Below are 26,774 nucleotides of genomic sequence, written 5' to 3' on the forward strand. Positions count from 1 at the left end.
TCTGGATGACTGAAACTCCCAATAACTTCGGACGACTGCGAACGGACGGCTCAATACGACTCCGATCGACTACAGACAACTCCGACCGACTCCGGACCACTCCAGACGACTCCAAACGACTCCGGAGGTCTCCGGGCGATTCTAAACGACTACAGATAATGCAGGGTGGATCTACTGGATAATCTTCCGAATTCGTCGGAGTCCGATCGGAGTCGACTCCGCATTGTTTACCAACTTTACCCATCACTGTTACACACACCAAAACACAAATTCGTCCGTTTTTGCTAGGCTGTAAAAAAGGCTGCCTCTTCGTTTATTGAAGTACGTCTTGGCGTAGTGTGGATAGGCAACGGTGTAAAGAGCGTTAACGAGGATGTTAAATTTGTAGATGGTCCGTTGCATATCTGGATGCGGGTAAAAGCTGGTCCCGATGGAACCGGTGGAATAAGCGGCTGCCGTTCGGAGGGGGCGCACGGCCATGGTACGACCGTTCCATGACCGGGGGTCGCCTCAAGCGCAGGCGACGGGTTCGTAGCTGGCCGGCAGTCGGCTGGCCGCGATCAGCGAGCATTCGTTCTGCAGCGGGAACAGTGTCTCCAGCATTTCCCTATTTGGGGAGGTAACATTAAAGGGGGAAACAGTTAGATTGACGCTTTTTCGGAGCGCTAACGACCTAAAAGACCTACCAGTGCTTCCGGCTGATGTAGCAGTAGACTTTCGGCAGCTCGAACCCATTGAACGGGCTGGCGACGGGAATGGTGTAAGCGCCCATGTTCTCAAACACGACCCAATCGTCGATCTGCAGCTCGGGCAGCGCGATCGTTTCGATCAGCTGATCGAGCGCGTCGCACGTCGGCCCCCAGAGCGTACTCTTGTACTGCTTGCCCGCCTGGCCACCGATCAGCTTCGGTTGCGGCACCTGGTGGTCGTACAGGATGCTGTTGAACGACGCGTACACTCCATCGTTCAGGTAGTACATCATCCGGTCGATCGTGCCGGTGCGCGCGTTCAGACAGACGCGCTTCGACTGCACGTTGGTGACGAGCGTAAAAGCGGACGACACGTAGTACCGGCCCGGCTCGGAGATGACGCGCACCGCCTTGTCCGGGAAGAACGTATCGAGCGCCGCGTTCACGATCATTGCCACCTCGTCGATCGAGGTGCCCGTATCGCCCGGGAAACCGCCGCCAATGTCCAGCAGGCTGAAGCTGTAGCCGAGCTGGGCCGCATAGTCGAACAGGTCGCGCGCGTACGAGATCGCTTTGTAGTAGATCGGGAAATCGGCACACCCGGACCCGACGTGGAAGCTGACGCCGATCACCTCCAGCCCGAGGCTGCGGGCAATCTTGATGAGACGGGGCGCTTCCTCCACCGGATCGCAGCCAAACTTCTTGCCGAGCGGGCACTGGGCCTTTTCCGCCTCGCACCGGATGCGGATGACGAGTCTGTCGCAGGGAGCAGGCAGGTGTAAGACAAAACAAGCAAAAGAAGGAAAATTAAATAATTAAATAATGCTCTCCATTTTCTCCGTCTCTCCTTCCCTTTCCAGGCAGTGAAACGTACTTTGCATCCGGACAGTACTGCTTGATCTTGTGCAGCTCGGTATCGCTATCGTAGGTCATCGTTTTGACCGCGTTGCTCGCCGCGTACCGCACATGCGACGCCGGCTTCATCGGGTTCGCGAAGATGATGCGTTCCGGGGCGACGCCAAGCGAAAGAATCTTCGCTATCTCGCCCTTGGACGCACAGTCGAACGACGCGCCGAGTGCCGCCAGCGTCGCGCACACCAGATCGGTGTCGTTGCACTTGACCGCGTAGTGCGGCACGACGCGCGGCATCTTTTCGATCCACTGCTGGTGCTTGCGCACGATGTCGCCGATGTCCATTACGTAGAACGGATTGTCGGTCGGCAGCTGCTCCGCCAGCTGATCGATGATGGCCGGCACCTCCACCTCACCGTCGACGATCTCGATCTTGTCCGACTCATTCTCGAGGAACTTCATCTTGGAACAGGGGGCTTTGCTTCGCACGGTCTGTGTGTGGCTTTTTGGAATGTGGCACGCGCTGTTTTAGAGCGTGGTTGTGTTTGGATGTTGTTGAGTGACAACCACAAGCAGCAGCAGCAGCAAGCGGTTCCGTCGAATCGAAGCTTAACTTCACTCAAACAAACTGAAGAAATCGAAACCAAAAAAAGAAGCCCAACATTAGTGTATGCCCCCAGCGGAACATTTCAATGCATTTCACTTACGAGGCAGCCTTTAGCAGGGGGAACGGTAACGGAAGCCGTTATGGGGCTGCGACCGTCACCAGGGTGGTTTGCCGTTGGTATCTGTCAGTACCAGGAGGTGTCGATGGTTATGGTCAGTGCCCGACAGCAGGGCCAACTGACCGCTAGTCACGTCCTGCAGAGGAAGAAGAAGAAAAGCCAAAGACTAGCATTAGCACATCATTACGTCAGTGTCAGAGGGGGGAGGGGTCTGTGCATCATCATCTTTCCCGCAGCAGATGGGGCCACACGATAAGGGCAAAGCGTTTTGTAGGATTTTATAAAGTATGGTCTTGCTTGAATCGTACACGCGTTCGGGTACAAAAGGAAATTTGAAAGCATTGCACTATCTCTTCTTAGACGCCTTTGTGCCACTATCTCTCGTACGCCAGTCGAGGAGGCAGTAGCAGATCTCGAATAGTCCCGAGGAAGTCAATTCTTCTAAATTAGTGATAGGAAAAATGAAGTTTTCGTCGGAATCGATTCCGGCTACCTCCAAATTTTTCTGGAATAGTAGATCCGGAATCAGTTTCCAGAATCGATTTCGGAATCGGTTCGGGATTGGAGCCGGCTCCGGAATTGGTTCTGAAATCGAAATCGGCTGCAGAATCGGAATTGGCTACGAAATCAGAATCGGCTTCGAAACGGAGTCGATTTTGACATAAAACTCCATAAGAACAGGCGTTTGGGTCCAATGATGCTAGGTATTGATATCCGCAAAGCATCAAAATTTACTTGGAAACGATCTATTCTCATGGAGATTCTCGGACTGAATTCAATTCAAGAACTGATTCTCATTCCGCAGCTCATTCCATTTCTGGAGTCAATCCTAATTCCCAGGAGCATAGTGCGATTCCCAGGACGTCTCCGGAATTGGCTATGGAGACAACTCTGGAATTGGCTCCGGAGACAACTTAGAATCGGAATCAATTCCAGCATTGGAATCGGCTCCGGAATTGATTCCGAACAAGGAATCTGAATCGGGTAGGTCCGATCCCGGGCTCCCACCACTAATCTGAATCATTCGCACGTTTTTCGTGGGTGAGTGGCAGTAATTTCCGTCTAGATGTTCTTTTTTGTCAGTTCAATTTCACATTCATCAAATTAAGCGCGCTACAAATCATAACCTATACCAATCAAGCGCTATCAACTTGGTTGGCCACTACACTGTTCATTAATGAAAAAAAAAACGGCCCTGAGATTAGATTTTTTGCCCCACCCCCACTCCCCCCCCCTGGCATTGAAAGGTTATCGACCGTGTGTCTGTGCGCGGTAAAACATTTGAACCCGAAATGAAACCGATTGTGTCCAATTGGAAACCACCGATTCCGGTTGCGCGCGCGAGTGTGTGTGTTTCCGGAACTTTGGAGAGCCGGAAAAAAAATCTGAATAGCGGATGACCTTATCATCTGGTTCTGAGAAGAGTAGGAGTGTTTAACGACTTGATGATAGTCGAATCATGAAAAGAAAGCATGCTCTATCCGCTGCCGGCAGTTCGAGGTTTGGGTGTCCTCTGTCTCCGTGTCCCCAAAAAAGCTAAAACCTTCCCCTTTGCCGCGACTGCTGCATCCGCCTGTACAAAACAGATGACCTAATATTGTGCCTTGCCCCTTCCCCCACGGTACAGTGGTGTCTACTGTTGCCGGGGCCTAAAATGTATTGATTAGAAATGGGACCGATTTGTATGGGTTTCTGTGTGTGTGTGTGTGTGTGTGACGCGGTGAAACAGATGTGAGGAACTAAACACCGCCATTCTAACACGTGGTCGTCCGCTGTTCCGGTGTGTGTGTTCGTGGCCAAGTTGGTGTATGCGTGAAGATGCAAATGCACGATGACGCCCGAATCGATCGATCATGTGAATTGTGTCGCGGAGACGTGTTGGCCAGTTACACAATGCGCATCTACACACAAAACCATCTAGTAGGTTCTCCCTTTAAGCAACACACACACACACACATGAACACTCTGGCATGGTTGCTTTGGTACAAGGGGAAAAAAAACGCTTGCTACGCGTTTAGTGGAAAGGGCTATTGCTGCCGAGCGGGGCCTACCCAGGATAGAGCTGGTTGTGTCCGGTGACACAATACTAAAAGAAAACAGGGACCATCAGTGTGCGTGTGAATTTTGTTTCCACCTTCATCTCGAAGCATTTGATTTTGGTTGACGGGGTGGGAAAAGAAGATTCAGTTTGAGACGGACGAAAATCGAAGGGAAATACCGTGTGTGCGCCTGTGTGTGTTGTTGCGATGCTGACTTTTGTCTATTTTTAATGTCGCATGTTCTTCGTGGTTTTTTTTTTGTGTGTGTTTGCCGCTAGGGGGAATTCACCTCCAACGCCTCTAGACACTTTTTTCGATTGTTGTGTGTTTGAGCCATTTTAATTTTTGGTACCGTTTTTTTGCTCTACTCTCACTAGCTGTGTACGTGTGTTTGTGTACCTTTGCAACAGTGTCGACGACCCACCCGCGCGGCACCCGATGGCATTGGAACGGAACTGGTCGTCTCGGCGGCCAAATGGCGTTGCAGAGCAATGGCAGTCGCAAGGGTGCATGCTTTTTTTTGTTTGTTCACTGGCTACACTGGCTGGCTACGGCACTTACCTGTTGTGAAATTCTCGAAATTTTCCAACAAAAGGGAAAAATAAGGGCACCGGGTTGTGTGTTGGGTTGCACGTCTTGTTACACGAGTCCCATGCAGTGCGGGGATTTATTACACTTTAGGAGACGGTTCGAAATCCGCCTACTCCGCCTAACTATACAATCGAACAAATCGATCGATTGAGCACAAACAGCCGAATACACGCGCGTGGGAAAATCCTACGATTTTGTGATGAGTCACCAACAAACTGCACTTCCTCTGGGCTACGAGCAGGACACAGGCACACACATTCGCTTCTGGGGATGCGGCAACGGCGGGACCAAACCGTACGGTTTCACTGGTGTTTCGGCTAGTTAGGCTGCAAAGAGCGCAGGGCCATCGGTTTATATACCTTCTCGCCTTCGGATGGCCACTCGCGGGAGAGCCGCTGATAATGGTCCGCAGAGGGAGAGACAGAGAGAGATAGAGAGAGAGAGGACACAGAAGCTCGGCAGCAAACAAAAAGAGGGAGAGAAAGTTGCTCTCCTCTTGTTCCGGTGTGAGTTGGCGCGCAGTGCGAGAGAAGGCAAACGTGTTTGAAGAAAGAAAAGAAAATATCGAAACGTTTTGTGTTCTGCCCTTTTACTCGGTTTGGTATTCTAAGCAAAGGTTTATTATAAGGCATTATGTTGTAAAATTATATTTTTTAATTCTATTTTCTTTGTGTTCTTTTTTTAGATTTTTTCATCATATTCAAAACAAACTGCAAACATGGGTGACGGAGCGCATCGGAAAGATTGCCAATCACGTTACCGAAACGTGATAATTTCACATTCGGTAATGTTATCTACGTACGCAAGATGAATGCACCCGATAATGTTAGATCTGTGCCCCGAGCACAATGATTGACGAGCCAGTTTTTCAAGTGTTATTGTTTCTTTTCGGACACAAGGCAGCGGCAACCTATTTGCTGTCCCAGGCCTCTCGGAACAGGATCAAACTAGAAACGGCATGGAAACGATGCGCTTCTTCTTAGGTACCGCTACATCATCGGCAAGACAGTGCAAAAGCCCCTGTCACTCTCTCTCTCTCTCTCTCTCTATCTCTCTTCTTGTAAAGGGAGAACAACATTCAAATGCTCTTTCAAAACTGGCACACCGGATAGAGCGAACGGTCTCTCTCTCAAAACATAAAAGCACGTGTGGTGCGCTCTTTCTCGCCCTCCTCCCGTCTCCCGTGGTTACAGCGCAGCGCAGTGTGTTTACATTTATGCGCGTGTTTATGCTCCCGGGGACCACCTGATACACAGCCAGCTGGTTTGCTGGTAGCAAGGCTCGGTGACCCGGCCGTACCGAGCCAAACGTAGCGGCGCGCGCGCACACACACATACACTGCTGCGGCACTGTCGACGAACTGGCAAAGTCCCACCGGGTGTTTGTATGCTCTCGTGGATATGTTGTGGCATTGGTGATCACACTTTTGCTCATGTCTTTTGTGTTACACTAGGAAAAGGCGTTAGTGATGGAATCTATTCTCTACGCTTAAGTCTTAATTATTTTGCTCCGTTTTTACATTCTACGAGCCTTTCATCTCAAAGTCATTTTTAGGTATTAAAATTGGTAACTAAAGCTTTAATATTTGCATCCAAAATGTTGTTTATTGCATGGTGTCAGCAAGATATGGTACTGTCGCTGTTATGTTTTGTTTATTTCTTTATCGATTGAACGTAACCCACAGGTGGCAGAATGAACAATTGAACTCCTCCAGGCTGCTTGGTAAATGCCAAATTCGGCTATTGCAGTGAATGATTCATTTGTTTTGAACGCTTTTTTCAGGGTCAGCAGCTTGACCGTGTCGTCGCAGGTTAATAACTCTTATATCAATATTGATCGTACTGCTTCGAATCTACAAATATTTCGTTTCAACCAATTTAAGTTTGTTCCGTCCTAAAGTGGCTGAAAAATATGTACATTTTTTTTAATACGAAAGTGCATAAATGCGTTATTCCCACTGTAGAGTGCATGTCAAGCGGCAAACCGGTTGCATCGTGCGAAGCATTCGATCGGTTTTCAAAATCCTAGTTCAATCCCGCAAAAAGACTTCATTATGAATCAAGCGTAAGTTGTAACAATCAACTTATTTTCTGTATTTCTTGAAAGCCTCGTATGCACACTTGTGTCAGTATTTATTCGTACGTAAGTAATTCTTTTTCATAAAAAAAAAACAATTTCAAGTTTCTACACGTGTAATAGTTCAGTTACTCAAACATATAATTCCGATTACATTCCTTTACAATGAGCTTTTTCACAGCACCACCAGCAATTCTTAATAAGATCAAGTATTCTTATTCGGAATGGTAATCATATTGGAAAAATGAAAGTGCAGGAGTTCTGATTTGAACTCAAGATGAACATATTTAACGTGTGATGCAGGGTTTCTTAAGATGTTGATCACTTTGATCGCTATTTTTAAAGAGACTTTGAGCCGATTGGCCTTATTCGCCTCTTTGATTTAACAATTGAAATCTAATCTTATAATCTACCATTCTTCTTTGCGTGCCTTTTGCGACTTAAAATTTGCTTATATTTGCTATAAGTCAACATGTATCGAAAGTTTCTGAAAAATTGTTTTTAAATTTTTTAACAATGGAACAATCTCTCATGATATAATTCCTTCATGTGTAGCATTGAATAATTCTGTTCTGGGTACACCAATAGCTACGCTCATTAGTGGCATATTGCAAGACTTGACCGACTACGCTTATTGTGCAATAGTTACCAATAATAAAATTTAAAACAAATATGTTGCCAACAACAGGAAGATTCTACTACAAAAACATGCTTAGTTATTGCATTCACACTGAGCTGTGCAGCGAAGATATGAAGATGTTGGATGAATTGATTATTTGAAATAATTACAATGCAGATGATTTAAATAAATCTATAAATAAGCATATGACATCATGTTCAACTGATGAAGTACTGATTGAAAAAACAAATAAATACTTATAGTTTATAGTTAGCTTAGCGCTTATAGTTAGCGCTCCTAGTTAGTAGTGGACTGCTACTGGGCGCTGGTACAACCATTATATGGAAGCGTGTCCCGAACCATTTCCATGATGAGCAACTTCTAATTTTAGTGCGATAAATAATCTTATCGCAACGGTTATATCTGCCCAGCCGGATGGTTCATGATGGTTCGCGAGTGCTTTTTGGCTGCTGCAGGACCGGCGGGGACCGGCTGAATGGTTTTCGATTGCATCAGATATATTGCTCGAACGTAACCTTGTGTGTCGTACGATCAGATCAGAGTCTCAAACGAGGCAGACTAAACAACGCAATTAATTAATGTCCCAGTTCCGCTCGCGCTCTGTTGTCAACAGGGGATGTGCCTTCCATTTCCACACAATTTCCACCCACTTTGGTGGCACATGGTCAAGTAATGGGCATTGGTGATGCTGCAATCATTATCGAAATGGACCACCGAAAACGTTCCCAGCAACCCGAACGTTCTAAACCATGTGGCAGGCACACGCGGCGATCACGAAAATGGGCTGAAGGCTCGCCGTGCCGCATGAGTTAGCGGTTTGTTTCGTTTTTTTTGTCGCTTAGCATCGATGCACATGCTCGCCCGTGAGCGATAACCGGCAGCTGCTAGTGCAAGGAAGTGCTGTGCTATCTGTCAAACGGTGTCATCAGCCGGGGGAAAAACGAGTCGAATTGTTCAAGTAAATCACAAGCTACTTCACGGCCGCGGCATGATGCGGCTGAAGCAATGCAGTGCTCGCTGAACAGTCGGCCCGGAACCGCGATTACGTCAGTTGTTTAGAGCGAGCTCTAATTAGTCTAGTCTACCGTGTTGGTCAGGATTTCGTGTACTGGGCTGGTGGCAACAAACATCCGGCAGAAAATCCCTCACGCGTCTGATGAACCGAATCTTACGGGGTAGAAGACGAGGGAAGCTTCGTGCGCGTGACGACGGTAAGTCTTCGAATGTTGGTACTATGTGCTGCGTGTGTGTGGTAGGTAGCACTTGATGTGTGAACCACACTATTTTGTAGTTTTACGATATGACCACTTGAGACGTAAGAAGCAGTAGTCGTCCATTCATTCAACTTATGGCCATTGATTGCTCGCTGGAGTCATAATCACATGACTTGATTGATAGGGATTTGGGATTACACATGGAACTCTGTATCACATGGCAGTATTTGAATGTGGGAGATTGCTCATGCTTACCGTTAATAACCGTTGACGAGATATAGTACGCCGATAGGTTGGATGCGTTGGGATCAGATAAGAAACCACCACCATCCTTTCTCGTTCTGTTGGGCGGTGTGAAGCTAGTTGCATACACGCAGGCGGATAGCGACTGTTGTTTGGTTTGAATCTTTGATCACGCTGAGGCGCTACGCTCTTGGTATAATTTTCTGTTTGTTTTCTGTGGTTATATTTATTTGTTTTATCTTATCTGTTTCTGTTACATAAAATGGTTTCTTAAATGTTTTATTCGTTTTCCAACAATGGTTATATGTTATTAATTATTGACTATCCTTTTGAGGCTTTTTCTCTACTATAAAGATATTTTGGTTACATTTTTTGTATTTATAACTATTGTTTATTTATTGTCAATGGCTGGTTGTAGTTTTGTTTTCCAATAAGAAAAAAAGATGCAAAAAGGGTCCTATGATAAAGTCGTTCAATGCACAATTTAATGCATTGCGCTTAAATCGCGCATAGGACTGATAAAATGAAAAGTTTAGGACACACATGTGGTTAAAACGACCGTCGAAACCTCTATCATAGTCTATTGCGCCAAACTGAAGGAGAAAAAGAAACTATTTATTGTTTTTGTTTTATAGCTTGAATTTTCTAAAACAAATAAGATATTTAACTTATTTAGAATGTAAGGAGCTTTTACGAACTTACTTAAAATTTTCGTGTTTAATAGGTTACTTAGTTTATATGTGTAGTAATAGGTTTCAACGCCATGTTTTATTGTTATTTGATATAAGTATATATCCTTTTTTTATTAATTATCGTATATTCTCCAAAACAATATTTCACCTTTAAATGAATTGTTAAAAACAGTAAAAATAAACTCTAAATTAAGCAAAAAGCAGCATTTTCGGTACGGTTTTGATTCCTCTTTATCTGTTCGTCACTTTCTTCCAATCAATAACAGCTCGATACTATTTATGAATGTGAAGAAAAACAAATCAATGACCCCCTCTCCACTGCTGTTGCTTCCATCGAACAAACCATCCATCACGCACCGAACGCACGGAGAAGATAAACATTATCATCTGTTAAATACCTTCGAAATGTATTTCCTATTCCAGAAGAAATTCGCCTATCGCACCGGCTATCTCGCTCGGCTTCTGCTATCAGTTCGGAATAAAGTCCGATAGTTCGTGGAAGCTGTCGAACGAGCGAGGACACCTTCAACCAACCCTACCTTCACCAAACAGCACAAGACGCACTGGGCGACTCCATTGAAATGGTTCCACCTTTCGTCCCCGTTCCCCATCGAACCATCGAACGGGCGCAGATCCGGGAAAGTTCACATATCACTTCCAAAATAAAGCAAAAGATGCTGACTAATGATGATGATGATGATGATGATGATGCTGGAGAATTTGCGTGTGGGAGCAGCCAGATAATTTCATTCCACGGTCGCCGTTATCGCGGGGCGCATTGTTTTCTCCTGCGGGAGTAGGAGGGAATACGAAGAAAATGCGAAAAAGGGGGTGCCAAAATGCTCTCAAAATGGGGAAAATTATCTCCGCCCCTCGGCGTGGTTTTTGTTCTAGAAGCGATAAGCAGATGCAATCAGTGGCCAGAGATCAGGCAATCAGGCACCCCAGCAGTGGCAGCTTATGTGCCACCCAGCTCCCCTATCGTAACCTTTGTACCGGTACGTTTGGTATTCCGATACGCAAATTATTCGCACGAAGGAGAAAGTGTGACCGTGTGACGATGATAGTAAGTGTTGAAATTCCCAGCGCACCAAGAGATACCGTTGGGCGGCGGCGGCGACGGCGGCTCCGACTGGACAGTATCATGATCGATTGACGGGCATCACGGCACGGTGGTGTGCAACGGGAATCAATCATCGGCCTGCTGCACATGGGCTGCGAGCGCGCGATTACGAGTGGACGGGTATAAGAACCCTTTACCAAACATTTCCGTTTATCAGTGTCGTGCAGCCCAGCATCGGTGTACAGCTTTACTCTCGCGCATTCATCGCGTTCGCTCGCTTTGCCGTGTCCAGTGCCGCGGCCTTAGATCGTATCGCAAACAGCAACCAGGAACGAAAATTCGGTAGCACAGGACCCCCCGGCCAGCTGTCTCGTTAGCCCACCACGCAAGGAACCAAAAATGAGTGTGCTAGAGTGCCCGTCCGATCTGACGCTCATCAGCGATGACATGTCCATCGGCGACGTGATCCGGGATGTGGTGCGCATGGGCCCGCACGAGGAGCCGCTCCACGTGCTCGATCTGGACGATGTGGTGCGCAAGCACTACGGCTGGTGCGCCCAGATGCCGCGCGTGAAGCCGTACTACGCGGTGAAGTGCAACGACGATCCGCGCATCCTGCAGACGCTGATGACGCTCGGGACGGGCTTTGACTGTGCGTCGAAGGGCGAGATGGAGCGCATGCTCGGGTACGGGGTGAAGCCGGAAAGCATCATCTTTGCGCAGCCGGCCAAATCGATCCCGTCGCTGCTGTACGCCCGCTCCAAGCAGGTGTCGGTGATGACGTTCGACGGTGCGGTGGAGCTGGAGAAGATTCATCAGTACTATCCGGAGGCGCGGCTGGTACTGCGCATGCGCCACGACTCACTGAAGGTACGGTGCTCGCTGGGCAAGAAGTTCGGGTGTGATCCGATCGCGGAAGCGCCCGAGCTGCTGCGCTATGCCGCCACCCTGCGGATGAATGTGATCGGGATAAGCTTCCACGTCGGATCGGACTGTGACGAGCACGAGGTGTACTATGAGGCGGTGAAGATAGCGAAGGGTTTGTTCGAGTACGCCAAGACGATTGGGTACGAGTTTAGTCTGCTGGACATTGGGGGCGGCTTTCCGGGCGATAATGATAAACCGATCGATCGGTACGCGCAAGCGGTGAACGTGGCAATCGATCAATTCTTCCCCGCGGAGTCGGACATTCGCATCATTGCCGAGCCGGGCCGGTACTATGTGTCGTCGGCGGTGACGCTGGTTTCGTACGTGGACTCGAAGCGCGTGATGAAGGAAAAGCAGCCAGATGGTACGGAGAAAACGCGAATGTATTACTATCTGAACGATGGCATCTTCGGGACGTTCTACTGCACTGCCCACGAGGCACAGCCAGCGATACCGATCGTGGAGCGCAAGACCGGTGCGAAAGACTTCCCCACGTCGGTTTGGGGCCCAACGTGCGACGTGATGGATCTGATCCTGCCCGACGTGATGCTGCCCGAGCTGGACGTGGGCGATAGTGTGGTGTTTGAAAACTGTGGCGCGTACGGGCAGGTGCTCGCCTGCCGCTTCAACGGATTCCCCCTGCCGAAGGTGATTGCCTACCTGCGCGAAGGTACCTGGTAAGTAAAAGTGTTTTGTTTTACGCTCCAAGCAACACGGACTAACGGTATTTATTTTTTTTTCCTGCAGGAAAATACTGCAAGACTTGACCGCAGCTTCCTCAGCTATCTCGGCCCGCTCCCTCGATAGCTCGGATGGCAAGCTGCTTGTCACGCACGAGAGCAGCTACACTCCCATCGTTGAGGCACCGTACTTGGTTTGATGGGATGTGCATTGGAGCACTTGAGCTACGTACCAATGGCAGTTAAGTTTGCATTATGTTACCTGGTCCGCAACTCTTGTTCGGGTTGTACTACTGTTTTTTGTTCCTAGCTTTAGGTTTAGCGATTAGATTGTTTTCAAGAAGCGAAAATAAGGTCGCTCAGGGCATTATTACGAGGTGTATTGGTCTTTATGGCACAGCAATATATTAGTAATACTCTCGACTAAAATACTAACCAATTTAATGAAAATAAAGAAAAAAACAAAAAAAAACTAATAAATCAACTATTAACTAGATTACTGCGCTTTTAAAGAAACCTTACCACTAATTTTCAAGGAGATATCACAGTGGATCCTACAAGTTCCTCCTACAAGGATATACTGTCAATCTCGATATACTATCTTGAGGAAGAATCATCAATTAAACGACCGCCGTGGTTTGAAATCTCTTCCATGAGTCCTATGAGTATAGCTTCACAAGTATTCAGGCCCATAAAAGCTTAAGATAGGCTAATGAAATCAACCACGGATGTCAAATAACGGCGCCAGACGATAAGGAGAAGAAAACAGTCTATAAAGCTTGAAAATGAAATTCACTTAGAAGAATGTAGACAATTGCTTATGAAGCTAGCTCTTGAAGAAAACGCCTGAATTGTCGTCTTGTCAGACAGACAGAGTCAATGGGTGTGTCACAAGTGTTAGGCGTCATACAGACAGTAATTCACAATGGCATGTAGACTGTAATTAATCAAGCTACATTCTATGATCCCAAATATCCGTGGAACAATGCATGGTTACCAAGACATCAAGGTAAACCCCACGCAGAGATCCTCGATGACGTTTCATGTCCAAGCGAGTGGTGCTACGCTGTCATATGCATTGACTAATAGTGACTCACTAGTGTTGGGTTCTAACTTCAAGTGATCCTATGCATGACACAATCGTCTCATTGTGGACAAGCCTAGACCGCGCGAGTGGTTGTTATGCTAGTCCCACTGCATGAGCGTACTTGTTCCTAGTTCCTAGACACTCAACCAACCAACTTCACCCACTTGACGCTCTTGCTAAACAGTGAGAGTTTCCGAGTCTACGTGAACGATCGAGCGCCAAAGTACAGCAGTGAATTCCCAGCCCTTCATAGGTGGTGAAGTGCTTGTGATGCGACCCAATTAAGCTAATCCTAGCGCAGGCAAGTGCACTATTCTACAGTGTTGGGTGCCTCAAAACATCCCTCCACTAAACACCAAACACAGTAGAGATAATAAAGGAATTCGGGCAACCGTACACAGTAACCTACAAGCTTGAACGTAATCTTTCCTTCTCAACACGGGAAGTAACAGACAGATACCCTTGAACATGTATTTCCTATCCATTCGCGTTATTATTGACAGGGGCGTGTTAAGCAGTACGCAAACTACATTCGTGTGACCGCGTAGGGGTTCCCTTCGGGTTAATCTGCCACTGATTACTGGTATGAAATTGTTGGGACTACCAAATGAGACAAACATGCAGCAATTACGATCTACACGATTACTATCAGACTAGCTGGTAGCAAATGGAAATGCAACTGTGGGGAACACCACATGGAATCTGAAGTATTCCGTTTAAGATAACTTCTTGATATTATATTACGTTACTTTCCTAGATCGTTCTACTCCTTGGGAGACTCTAAAAGACCACGGAGGGGTAGATGATACATTACATTGTAGCTTTTACGGTCAGTTCATTGGGATTTAGCAGCTATAAATCAACGCTCCTCGAACGAAGAGGATCACCTATTATCGGATCAATTGTTCTGAGAAGAGATGGCGTACGAGTCATCTACCGGCATGCAACTCACCGTGCGCCAAGACACACTAAGACAATATCACACTGTGAAGATGGAATTAATATCCAATATAAACATTTCTGATACTTTTCACGCCTAAATGTATGTATGTGTATGTGTGACATTCATTGAAATGTTATTCCCGCGCTCCCACCTTCGCCGTGAAACTGATGATTTTTGTATGGACTGCTTATCGAATATCATTGAATGTCATCGACTTTGACTTTACATTTTATGGCGCAAAGCTATTTGGCGGTATGTCTGGATGCACGGTCAGATGGGAATCGCACACAACCTCAGGTTGACAAAACTTATCAAGAAAAGCGTCAAACTATATTTTGTTTTTATAAACTTGAAAGTCTGTATTCTAAGAAATTTTATCATAATGAAATTATGAAGAGTACAGTATTTTGACTGAATTTTTGAAAAATCGACATAAACCGGCGTATATGTATGTTTGTATATTACTTAAGCGAATATTCGAGTTTCATTGATGTCATCGGTAGGCATTAAACGTGAATTTTGGAAATTGTATCTAATATCACAAGAATTTGTTTATGGCCTTCTGTGCACTGCACTGGATCTTTTTAAAGATGTACTAGATATCATAGACCAAATATAATGAATGATTTCTTGCCATGGAGCTACGGCTATTAATTCTGACTTCTGTGTGTAGTAGGTAATCATCAATATTAATTTTAAAAATATTCATCTTTTCTGACCTCACATGATTTGCCAATTTTGCCAAGATCATCTTTTGTAGGTTATAGGGCCAAACTGGGATTAAAGAATACCTACGCAAGCAAGAATTTCCCATCATTCATCCTACTAACAATAACAATAATTTTAACTGATAACCGTTAAATGACGCTAATCGTAGAATCGAAACTCTAAGAAACCGTTACCGGTTCCGGTGAATCATGACTGTGATGTTACAGTTATCTCAATGATAAGCATTCTCTTAAACAGTGTGATGAGTGTGCCTGTTTCGGAAGATGATTGATTGAGGATGGATTTTAAATCTGATTCAAATGGGACAGCGAAAATAACTTTTATTCCTATCTGTAATGAACACTATTACAAGATATTCAAGGTCTTTCACGGCTGCCATGCTGGTGGAGTGATAAATTCACCGCAAAGGCAGAGGATGTTGGCCAATGAATAAGACGTAGATCACCAGTAAAGTGGTATTTATTAAGCTAGTGTGATGCTAAAAATAGTGTCGTTGATCATAAAAAATGTCACAGACACAAACAAATCAAACAAATTCCAATGATTTATGACGAATTCCTGTTCTAAAATGTTTAGTTTCTGGAATGGAATCTATTACTCTGAAATTTATACATGAATTGTTGTTTCTAGTCTAAAATTAACTCTGTAGTATAAAGCTAGCTAAAAAAACATGTGGCTCATTCCTGTTCTAACCCCGATCGCGATTGCTCTAAACGTTAACGATGAGTTCCAAAGAGTTATCTGTGTGTTCCAGTACTACTAATATCACCTCACTACCCGAATTGACGCTCCTCGCTGATGAAGCGTCCATTGGCGACGTGATCCAGGATGTGGTGCGCATAGGCCCGCACGAGGAGCCGCTCCACGTGCTCGATCTGGACGATGTGGTGCGCAAGCACTACGGCTGGTGCGCCCAGATGCCGCGCGTGAAGCCGTACTACGCGGTGAAGTGCAACGACGATCCGCGCATCCTGCAGACGCTGATGACGCTCGGGACGGGCTTTGACTGTGCGTCGAAGGGCGAGATGGAGCGCATGCTCGGCTGCGGGGTGAAGCCGGAGAGCATCATCTTTGCGCAGCCGGCCAAATCGATCCCGTCGCTGCTGTACGCCCGCTCCAAGCAGGTGTCGGTGATGACGTTCGACGGTGCGGTGGAGCTGGAGAAGATTCATCAGTACTATCCGGAGGCGCGGCTGGTGCTGCGCATGCGCCACGACTCACTGAAGGTACGGTGCTCGCTGGGCAAGAAGTTCGGGTGTGATCCGATCGCGGAAGCGCCCGAGCTGCTGCGCTATGCCGCCACCCTGCGGATGAATGTGATCGGGATAAGCTTCCACGTCGGGTCGGACTGCGACGAGCACGAGGTGTACTATGAGGCGGTGAAGATAGCGAAGGGTTTGTTCGAGTACGCCAAGACGATTGGGTACGAGTTTAGTCTGCTGGACATTGGGGGCGGCTTTCCGGGCGATAATGATAAGCCGATCGATCGGTACGCGCAGGCGGTGAACGTGGCTATCGATCAATTCTTCCCCGCGGAGTCGGACATTCGCATCATTGCCGAGCCGGGCCGGTACTATGTGTCGTCGGCGGTGACGCTGGTATCGTTCGTGGACTCGAAGCGTGTGATGAAGGAGAAGCAGCCGGATGGTACGGAGAAAACGCGAATGTATTACTATCTGAACGATGGCATCTTCGGGACGTTCTACTGTACGGCTTTGGAAGGTCAGCAAGTTGTTCCGATAGTAAGGAGCAAGCTCACCAAACAGTATGACACAACGCTGTGGGGCCCAACGTGTCATGTGGTGGATAAAATCGCTGAAGCTAGGCTGCCCGAGCTGGACGTGGGCGATAGTGTGGTGTTTGAAAATGTCGGAGCATACGGGATGGTTCTTGCGAATCAATTCAATGGGTTCCCATTGCCCAAAGTTAGGGCGTATCTTCGCGAAGGAACGTGGTAAGTTGTGAAGACATCTGTTTTAGAACATGAGGTGTTATATTGGTACATGTTATACAATGTTTCAGGAGAATACTACAAGATCTTGGAATGAGCTCCAGCAAGATCATGCCAATCACTGAATTCTGCAAAAGTGATCAGCGATCCACAATGTAAAGTGATGATGAACATTATTAGGTTAAACTACACAACAATAAACAGGAACGCATAGCCCAACGAACCAAAAACACTTCAACGATGGTTTCAATATCTGTAGCCAATCTTGCCTATTTATTCCACAACTCCAACTAGCTTAACCACCGAGTACCGGTGCTTTCGATAAGCGCCTTCGTCGTGCTCTGCCCCGCACAGACAACCGTTTCCGGGATGGGAAACCCATTGAAACGCGACGCAAGCGTTACCCCGTACGCTCCCATCCCCGAAAACACCAGATAGTCACCGATCTCCAGCTCCGGCAGCTCGATCCGTTCGCAGATAATGTCAGCCGAATCGCACGACTGTCCCCACAGTGAGGAAGGGTACGTCAGCTCCGCGTGCAGCACTGTTCCGTCTGACCGGATTACCGCTGGGCGCTTATCAACCGCATTCCACCACTCGAACGACCCGTACCGGCCGTCATTGATGAAGTACATTATCTCCAGCACCGGGCCGTCTGTTCCCCCTAGTCGGATCACCCTTTTCGACTGAACGGAAGCGAGTAGCGTTACGGCTGACTCGACCAGCTGCCGATCAGTTTCGATGATGATGCGCAAGGTAGGGTCGCGGTTAAAGGCGGTAGGTATCTGCTGCAGCTCTGCCGGTGGCACGTTGTCCATACCGGAGAGTATAAGCTCCGGTATGTCTGGACAGCCAAGAGCGTGCGCTAGATTAAACACATCCTGAGCGATGTGGATAGCTTTTTGCAATGTTTCACCCAGCAGGGAGGGTGCACTGGGTGTCTGCAGCAAAGCAATATGAATACCCTCAATGGTGACCGTTTGGGCCGACTTGATGTAGTGCAAGATCTCCTCCACGTCATTGTATGGACAGCAGCCAAACTTTTGCGTGACACACATCCGCAGGCGTAGAATGATCTTCGCCGTCGGGTAGAGACGCTGGACCTTCGTGATCTCCTGCACACTGTCGCACACGATGCGCTGGATGTCTTGCTGCTTGGCGTACAGTATCGTGTCGGGTGATTTGACCGGATGTGCAAGAATGATGCGCTGCGGAGGTACGCCAGTACCCAGCACGGTACCCATTTCCGCGATCGAGGCGCAGCTAAACCCGAGACCGAGTTTGCTGAGGATTGTTAACGCGGCGGGATGATTGTTAACGCCGGGCGGGTAGTAAGGGGTCGCAAACGATCCAAAGCGTGCCATGGCTCGGTGGTGGCTGTGTACGATCTCGTCCAGATCGAGGATGTTGAGCGACGTTTCGGTGTGGCCTTGGGCGACGAAACGTTTCAACAGCAGTGCCTTCGTGGTGGCAAACACACTGAGCGGTTCCGGGGGCGACTCCATTCGGGGCGGACACTGCACACTAGACTAAGCCCGCGGCCTCACTGCTGACTGCTATTTATACAGTGTTGGTGCAGGTGTAGCGGGAGATGATGAATGGAAGCCAGAATGCAAGCAAGTTCTAGCGATCAGATCGATCGATTAGATGTGAGAAGTGATGTACGGCTGGAACTCCTCCGAAAAGCCCGAGCCTGGTAACAACGGGGAAACCTAGAGTGCAGGCAATTGAGGTTGTTAACCGTCAGGTACTTCAGCGATGGGATTCAGCGATGCCGCACGGGCCGTGTGAACATACGGGCGGGATCATACTAATGTTTTAAGCTGGCCTGTCGAGCACTGGGCTCTCACGGAGGCCTCTCCCCGTCGAGCAGCTAATGGGTTGTAAACAAATGCCGGCCGGGCTGGGCAGTAGGCATCGATCGTTCCTGCGCACCGGTTCACTTTGACTGACGATGGATCCCGGCTACATACTGATCGACGAGCACAGCTCGGTGGACGAGCTGATCCGGCTGATTGCGAAGCGTGTGACGACCGTCGGCGAGCCGCTGAACGTGCTCAACCTGGACGACATCGTAGCGAAGCACCGGAACTGGCAGGCGAAGCTGCCCACCGTCGCCCCGTTCTACGCGGTCAAGTGCAACAGCCATCCGACGATTCTGCGCCTGCTGGCGGCCCTCGGCTGCGGGTTCGACTGTGCGTCCCGGGCCGAGCTGGACAGTGTGCTGGGGCTGGGCGTAACGCCCGATCGGATCGTGTACGCTCATCCGAACAAATCGATCGGCTCGATTGCGCACGCGAAAAAGCTCGGCGTCAAGCGCATGACGTTCGATGGTTCGGATGAGCTGGAAAAGCTGGCCCGTCACTATCCGGAGGCTGAGCTTATACTGCGCGTGCGGCACGATGCAGCGGCAGCGCAGCTATCCCTGGGGCGAAAGTTTGGCTGTGATCAGGTGCGCGATGCACGCCCGCTGCTGGCGCGTGCCAGGGAGCTCGGGTTGAGTGTGATCGGTGTCAGCTTCCACGTCGGTTCGGGCAGTATGGATGCGGAGTGCTTTTACGGTGGCATACGGAAGGCGATCGAGATCTTCCGCGTGGGCAGCACGCTCGGGATGAAGATGGAGCTGCTGGACGTGGGCGGAGGCTATCCCGGTGCCAATGGTGCGCTGTTCGATCGGTGCGCGTACTACATCAATAAAGCGCTGAAGGAGTTGGTCCCCACCCCCGTGACGGTTATAGCCGAGCCGGGGAAGTATTACGTCGAGTCGGCAGTGACGGCACTGGTCAATGTGGTATCGAAGTCGTACGAAAAGGATGTGGATGGAGCCGTGGTACGCGTGCGGTACTACGTAGACGACGGGCTGTACGATACGTTCGATTGGTGCGACGATCAGGGCAGTGGTCCGTTGCTGCAGGAGGACAAACGGGGGGCACCGTGCGTACGGTCGGTGATCTACGGCCGCACCATGTGCGAGCATGATGTAATTCGGGAGGAAATTTCCCTGCCCGAGCATGAGATCGGCGATTGTCTAGTGTTTCCCAACCGGGGCGCGTACGCGAAGCTGCTGGGCCGGGGGCACAATGGCTTTCGGCCAACCGGCACGAAGGTGTGCCTAACACGTGCGACGCTCAATTACATGTGTGCGGAGGCGGTCAAAGCAGTGCGTGGATGAAAGGGCGGGCTTTTTTGTTCTGTTTAAGTTAAGATTTCGCGAGAGTGAAAGGATGAAGTGGAGCGTGTTTCATTTTTGTTGAACAACTAGATTTAAAGTATGGTTAAGTGATGCAATACGGTGCTAAAATAAAGTCAGTCTCCTAAGCTAGAGAGAGTGCAAACAAACAAAGTGAGCTTCATTGTGTGTTTGAATTTATTACAACGAATGGGGGAAAGTGTGTTTGGCGCCCGGCAACTGCACGTACTTCACGCATGTACTGTCACGTGCCACTTAATTGCTGTTGCGAGGGAAAACTATTTGCATGCCTTTAGCTCATCCATCTGTGTGTATGTGTGTGGGCGAGGAATGTTATGAATGGAATGATGCGCATGTCCGAAGCATCATTTTTCCCATTATCAGCGCATCAGTGACGGTTCGCGGGGTGTTGGTTGAGTGGGTTTACTGGTCGAATGCCGGGTTGATTGATTGTTGATCGTGACCAGAGCGTCAGAGTATGTTTTCTTTCATAGATCTTACATGTTTTCATTGCCCCTTTTTTTAAAAACTGATCGATTCTGTAATGGGTGTGAATTAAATTCACTGTTTTTTTGGTAAAATATGTAGGCGAACCATTTTTTTTAAATTGTTAGCTAAATTACGATAATTAAAAAAAATCGGAATAAGATCGTATCTTTCTTATCGTTTTTAGTTTTTTTTTCTCTTCTTTTCATCATTTAGCTCTGTAATGTTCGGTTTATCTTACCCCACTGTGTTAATTGTTTGAAGGTTTATGATCATCGGTTGCATTGCGAGACATGGAAAATGATCTGGAAAATGAAAATGATGGAAGATGATCTGTCTGTACGTTAAATTAGTAATATTTTCTCCAGCTTATTGAAACACTCCGTAATTTGTTGTTAACATAAGTAGTAGTAGCCTACAATTATTTGAGAATAAACGAAAAATTTAGATTCCAAGATATTGTAACTAGGTTGCATTATAAATGAAATAATTTGTGTTATTGTGTTTCTAATTTTTGTCCTTATTTCCTGCACTATTCTAAAAGTATATATTATAACTAAGTTTTCTAAGCAGCTCGTTAAGCCCGTGTGGTGGACAAGTGTAGATAATAAAATAATAATAATAATAATAGTAATATTCAGTACATGTTGTATTGGCGTTACAAATTATAGGACAACAAAATTATGGAATTATTCAAAAAATGAGTGAATGGTTCAAAGAATCTTGAGAAACTGGCTGAGAAAATAGATGTTAGGGAATATCCTCCAAGAACCGGTACAATATCTCGATGCAACAATTGATATGATGCAACTATACTTTATTTGCAAGATCTATTTTTAGTGTAAGAATCACTGTTGTACATAATATCCTATTGTAGGAGGAGCGGTCCCGTAGAATAGTCGTCAACTTGCACGATACCCGACGTGGGTTCAAGCCTAGACATAGACCTAGTGCTTAGATAGATACCGTTCCCTCGTAGTAAGAACTAACCAGCCCGGAACTGCGTGGTATATAACAAGTCTCAAAAGCATTGTGTAGGCCGTCATGGTCGCGTAGGTCATTACGCCAATAGGCACCATTCAATCATTGCATTTCCCAAGTCGTTTAAGACTTTTCCGAATTTTTATTTCAAATATTGCCATCTTTTGAGCACTATGGAAAGATGCTTTAGATTAGATCTCGGCATCTTTTAGTTACTTGTAACAAGTGTGGTAACGAGTACATACTGGACTAGGAAGAAAAAAACAAACAGCAACATTATTTCATTAAAAGACTTAAAAGATGCACGAGGCACTGCACCTTCTATAAAGTTTTGCACAATAAATAAACTTGAAGTATTTTTTTTTGTATTTTACTTTGACGTTTTCTTCTAATGACTGAATAAAGACCTTAAGATGCACCTACGCTATCTTTACTTTAAATGACGTGAAGTTTTATGAATGAAATTTTAGCTTGTCTAACGTATCTAACTCACTGCCTTACATTCCATACACGCACTCTAACTACCACGCAGTCTACGCCTGTTACAAAGGTATCCCGAACTGTTCACACCTACCACTAGAACCATCGTTTGCCTTAATCCAGGATTTGATGGCAAACGCGTCCACGCCCTCTACTTACTCAATAATGGGTTACATACCACGCGCCCGCTTGTTTGTCTGGCCACTCAAAACGAGCTTCATGCGCTGGGTCGTCCGGAACCATATGGGGTCAAAATCCATACAGGATAGTCATCGGCTGTTTTCTAGCAACAGAAACCAAAGAAAACAACAGCAGATTAAACAACCTTTACTACCTTGTTTTGCGAAACAGGCAAGCTCCTCGATAGAGCAGCGTTGAGTGCGGAAAACCCATTTGAGTGGTGTCTGAACATAGAGTGTGTTTGTAAAAATAAAGTAGCGCTGTAAAGTGTGCCAAATGATTTAGCTTAGGTAAGGCTAATAATTAGCAATAGTTTAAATAATGAAGATTTAAATAAGAGATGTTAAATGAAAAAAAAAATAAAATAAAACATATTTTACATAGTTCTACCGCAAACATGTAAACTGGATGCATTAAACCTAATAAACTGGAATGGATTAGGCAAGGGAAAAGAGCCAAAACAAAGTATATAGAATGATGATAAACAGTTTCAGAAGGTAATTGTTTTTTTTTTTTTATTTTCAGCCACAAAAATGCGATCACATTCGGAAAGAGATGTATTTTCCTGTTTGCATTGTTTTTTTTTAACTTGTGTTTGGTAAGTTTACGTGTGTGTTTTGGTAAGTTATTACAAAAAGTGCGACTTAGATCTTATGTTTCTACATTTGGAAAACAAATGAAAACGAAAAGGTATTGAAAATATAAAGTTCCAGTACTCGAACGGTCGTCGACCACTGTGTCAATCGTGAACTCACGCATGCTCAGACTGAATATTCATTCAATGTTCATTTCGCTATGAGCACGCTTTCTACATGCTAGCGTCCTAAAGTGCTGTTGTTCATAAGGAGGATTTGAAATAACCTGTTGCACATACACTGTTCTAATTTTGTTGAAATGCAATCGCGATAAATAACATTCAATATCATCAATAACATAAATATCTAGTTTCAGTCTGTCATTGCAATTCATTGGTTTTTAGAATTCATTTCCAATGCTCAATATCATACAAATTAAATCCTTGCAAATCGGGCGTACCATTTGATACACATTTCATAAAAGCATAAAGTTCCATTGAAAATGTGAGACACGTAAAGACACTTTTATTTCTGATGATGCCTGCTGTGCGATGTTTTTTCCCAGGAGAACTAAAAATAGAAGTCAGTTGTAACGTTCTACGCTATAGTTGGCGGCAAATGGATTATGAGCAGCATGTAGGTCGAAGCAAATGTAATTGGATTTGTAGAATCGATCAATTTGATCGATGCAGGTACACATTCAGGAAAACAAGATATTTTTCTAACGATTACAATGAATTTATGTTTTTTTTAAAACATTTTGAGACGTATTCAAAGTTTTTGATAATGTTATTAAAGTTCTTCAATGTCTGAAAAACAAACTAATTAATCTCCTTTGGAAAGCTTTATCCTTTCTCCAACCAATATTCCAATCAGGTTCGTAATGCTAATTGCAAAATGTTGTCATCATCGGAATAAACAAAACAAAAAAAAAAGCGGTATAGAAAATGCTAATCTTTAAAATATGGAAATTAGTAGCCGAGAGCTGTGCCGAGAGTGAATCGGTCGATAGTCTTACGCTTTAACTTAAAGCCCCGCAAGTACCGTCCAGCAAAATTAATTGGCTGGGATTGGGAAATGGATCAATAATGGCATAATCCCAGTGGCAGCATGGGGCAGGTTGTATCTTTAATTCTACGCACGTTTCCAATTCCCGACGGTCCATACGGTCTGTTTGATTAGGGGGAACGTTAAAGCGCAACAAAACAAAATGGCCCATGGATATAGTCGATTGATGGATCATTTGTATTATTGGCTAGATAAATTTCCCAAGTCAATGGAATGAAGTTAAACTTTGCCACCCCTCGGACGAGAGGGGAAGGCGCATTGGCTTGAACTTTTTTTCCCGCAGCTCTTCCAGCTTTCTCCAAGGAAAAGTTAATGTGATGGAATGGTGCTAATTAAATATCCTTTGAAGCCCCCCCTGCAAAACCGCTCCGAGATCGGGAGCGAACGGGTCATCATTATTCACGACCACCTCGGGATAACAGTTGGATTGTACCAGCTGCTTCCGGGAAGTGTCTTCATTACACTCCAAAGTACGAAACGAACGGAGGCCCAGGGATTGATTGATTCAATTACCGGCTTATCGTACCGTGAGCGATTCATCAATTCTGTGTGTTTAGCATAAATGTTACTAATTTTCAAAGTCACCGCTGGAAGCCGCAGTCACTGTGTGCTGCTGTGAGGTTCGCGTGAGCCGTGAGAAGGTATTGTTCGTAGTATTCGAAACATGCCCTTGCTTGATTCCTGGAACTGACGGGTAGCATAATCAACGGGATCATCAGGCCAGGTTGCCTCAAGAGTTGTTACACACTCTCGTAGATGTGCAAACAGTTCAAGCCATGAGCAATCTTGTATTAACAATTTTCATGCGTTCGTATCTTTGTAACTATGACAAACAAGTTTATAAATAAAATGCATTTAGTTCTCAACAATTTAGCCTTATTTATAACAATAACGAGTACGAGTTGACGACTGTACCACGAGATCGGGCCCACTCAAATCACGATGTGCTTAAACGGGCTTACGAATAAACGTGGAACAATCCACTTAATTTTTTGTAGTTTCGGTTGAACTATTGCATCATTTTGTAAAAATATTAACTAGAAAAGCGTGACTTGAGCTTGAGTTAATGAACCATTCTTTCTTCGGTTACAATGACAACTTACTCAGTGAGTGAATCGTTAGTCAACACGAAGATCAAGAGTGATGCTGGTGTGGTTAGTTGTAAGGAATGCATTCGAATCTTGTTAGCCAATTTTCTACTACTTCTCTACTTATCGTAATACTTACTCTACTTATCACTCTCAAAAGTAAGATTTGTAATGTTCACTCTATTAATTAGTTATGGAATTGAAGTTAGAAAATGAATAAACTTAAAGCAACCTATAAATACACTATGCTTTACGTATTAACGTATTCTGTATTATGTTTAAATAATATGAGTTGTTTATCAGTTGTTACAGTAATCATATGCGTGTATAAAGCTTAGTTTCCTCTTTACAGTATACAACAAGGTCTACTACCAAATATATACACTACAAGTACAAAAACCTTCATTGCATACATTCAGGCGTTTTGAAAGGCGGTGAGCGGAATGCTGTTAAGCTTTGTTCAAAACCTAACACAAAAAACATAATGTTCAAGCAGTAATCAACTGTGAAATCGGGATGTGCTTGTAATCAACACATTCATGTTGACCTTTCGATACAAAGTAAATAAGGCAGCAGATAAACGATTGGCTGTGATGCAAATCTAATGAACTACATCGTTGCACTATACGTTGTATGTTAGTGGCGGAAAGAATGGATCACAAAAAACGGACATTTATAAAGTGTTGCGGCATAAACTGAACAGTATTGAAAAGAGTTTTTGCAGCAATAAAAAGCGAAACTCAAGTCAATTTGTGGTGCAGCAATTGTGAGTGTGTGAGCAAATAGAGTTGAAGTGAGTTTTCGTTTTTTTTTGGAGCGTGCAGTGTGATTTAGTTCAACAGTGTGATTGTTTTTGTATACACCCTTTACCGGGTTTTATTTTTCAAACGCTCAAACCAAATCCATCCAACACAGAGCGATCGGTTGCGCTCTGTGGGCGTTTTAGATTCCCATTTTTTGTTTTTCTAAATGAATTTTCAATCGCCAATTCCGTACACCATGCTTGGTATTTGTTTCACAGCTTATAATGTTTTTTCTCCTCGCTTGAGATAGGAAAAAAACTGTTGAAAATATTTCTGATTATAAATATGCAAAACATAAAATAACAACGGTGCAGCGCATGCCGATGAAAATATATTAGTATCGAGCACCGCAAAAAAAGCTAACTAAAATGTTGGCTCTGTTGCAATATTTCCCGAAAGGGACTTGCTGTAGCAAGTAAATAATTGATTTGTAACACGTTTTAAATTTTTCAAAAGGTTCTCTAGTGTTGGTTTTTGTGGAGAGTAGTAATACCGCTGTGCTTGTTTGTTACTCGAATAGGATGGAAAATTCGATTGTAAAATATTGCTTACGTAGGTGACATTGGTACGGAATTGCGAGCAAACAAAAACAGACCACCACAATGCGGTAGACTTTGCAGGAAAAAAAATTAGAATTGTTTAGCTGTTCGCATAGTGATACAATATGTTGTTTGTGTTTGCATTTGAAGCAATGCGGGGGAGCTGTTTCATCTACGCATACACACTACCGGTTTGAGAAAATTGCAGATTGATTTGAAGATTTGACTAGAGAACGAACAAAA

General features: G+C 45.6%; 5 protein-coding genes across 5 annotated transcripts; 3 read left to right on the forward strand and 2 right to left on the reverse strand.

The window, feature by feature from the left end:
• Positions 1-274: 274 nt before the first annotated feature.
• LOC120902383 (ornithine decarboxylase 1-like) lies at positions 275-5,226 on the reverse strand. The gene is made up of 5 exons (XM_040311092.1): positions 4,867-5,226; positions 2,249-2,402; positions 1,564-2,169; positions 687-1,445; positions 275-607 (listed from the first exon to the last, which is right to left on the reverse strand). The coding sequence occupies exons 3-5, from the start codon at positions 2,001-2,003 to the stop codon at positions 511-513; spliced, it is 1,296 nt and encodes a 431-aa protein (XP_040167026.1). The 5' UTR covers positions 2,004-2,169; positions 2,249-2,402; positions 4,867-5,226; the 3' UTR covers positions 275-510.
• A 5,782-nt stretch (positions 5,227-11,008) lies between these two features.
• LOC120904237 (ornithine decarboxylase 1-like) lies at positions 11,009-12,903 on the forward strand. Its single transcript, XM_040314079.1, has 2 exons — positions 11,009-12,428; positions 12,499-12,903. Exons 1-2 carry the CDS (start codon positions 11,224-11,226, stop codon positions 12,629-12,631), a joined length of 1,338 nt encoding a protein of 445 aa, XP_040170013.1. The 5' UTR covers positions 11,009-11,223; the 3' UTR covers positions 12,632-12,903.
• Positions 12,904-15,886: 2,983 nt separating this feature from the next.
• LOC120904111 (ornithine decarboxylase 1-like) lies at positions 15,887-17,391 on the forward strand. Its single transcript, XM_040313881.1, has 2 exons — positions 15,887-17,144; positions 17,213-17,391. The coding sequence occupies exons 1-2, from the start codon at positions 15,913-15,915 to the stop codon at positions 17,298-17,300; spliced, it is 1,320 nt and encodes a 439-aa protein (XP_040169815.1). The 5' UTR covers positions 15,887-15,912; the 3' UTR covers positions 17,301-17,391.
• Positions 17,392-17,395: 4 nt separating this feature from the next.
• On the reverse strand, positions 17,396-18,658 carry LOC120904112 (ornithine decarboxylase 2-like). Its single transcript, XM_040313882.1, has one exon. The coding sequence runs from the start codon at positions 18,644-18,646 to the stop codon at positions 17,432-17,434; it is 1,215 nt and encodes a 404-aa protein (XP_040169816.1). The 5' UTR covers positions 18,647-18,658; the 3' UTR covers positions 17,396-17,431.
• A 405-nt stretch (positions 18,659-19,063) lies between these two features.
• LOC120901909 (ornithine decarboxylase 2-like) lies at positions 19,064-20,848 on the forward strand. Its single transcript, XM_040310272.1, has one exon. It carries the CDS (start codon positions 19,096-19,098, stop codon positions 20,311-20,313), a length of 1,218 nt encoding a protein of 405 aa, XP_040166206.1. The 5' UTR covers positions 19,064-19,095; the 3' UTR covers positions 20,314-20,848.
• The last annotated feature ends 5,926 nt before the right edge of the window (positions 20,849-26,774 follow it).

This window comes from Anopheles arabiensis, chromosome 3, assembly GCF_016920715.1.
Source record: "Anopheles arabiensis isolate DONGOLA chromosome 3, AaraD3, whole genome shotgun sequence".
NCBI classification, from domain to species: domain Eukaryota; kingdom Metazoa; phylum Arthropoda; class Insecta; order Diptera; family Culicidae; genus Anopheles; species Anopheles arabiensis.

Bases quoted from the DNA above. Each gene is read 5' to 3' on its own strand.
- LOC120901909 (XM_040310272.1), top strand. From the start codon at position 19,096: ATGGATCCCGGCTACATACTGATCGACGAGCACAGCTCGGTGGACGAG.
- LOC120904237 (XM_040314079.1), top strand. From the start codon at position 11,224: ATGAGTGTGCTAGAGTGCCCGTCCGATCTGACGCTCATCAGCGATGAC. The intron at 12,429-12,498 runs GTAAGTAAAAGT...TTTTTCCTGCAG, and splicing joins TACCTGCGCGAAGGTACCTG to GAAAATACTGCAAGACTTGA.
- LOC120904112 (XM_040313882.1), bottom strand. From the start codon at position 18,646: ATGGAGTCGCCCCCGGAACCGCTCAGTGTGTTTGCCACCACGAAGGCA.
- LOC120904111 (XM_040313881.1), top strand. From the start codon at position 15,913: ATGAGTTCCAAAGAGTTATCTGTGTGTTCCAGTACTACTAATATCACC. The intron at 17,145-17,212 runs GTAAGTTGTGAA...ACAATGTTTCAG, and splicing joins TATCTTCGCGAAGGAACGTG to GAGAATACTACAAGATCTTG.
- LOC120902383 (XM_040311092.1), bottom strand. From the start codon at position 2,003: ATGAAGTTCCTCGAGAATGAGTCGGACAAGATCGAGATCGTCGACGGT. The intron at 1,446-1,563 runs GTACGTTTCACT...TCCCTGCGACAG, and splicing joins CAGTACTGTCCGGATGCAAA to ACTCGTCATCCGCATCCGGT. The intron at 608-686 runs GTAGGTCTTTTA...CTCCCCAAATAG, and splicing joins TACATCAGCCGGAAGCACTG to GGAAATGCTGGAGACACTGT.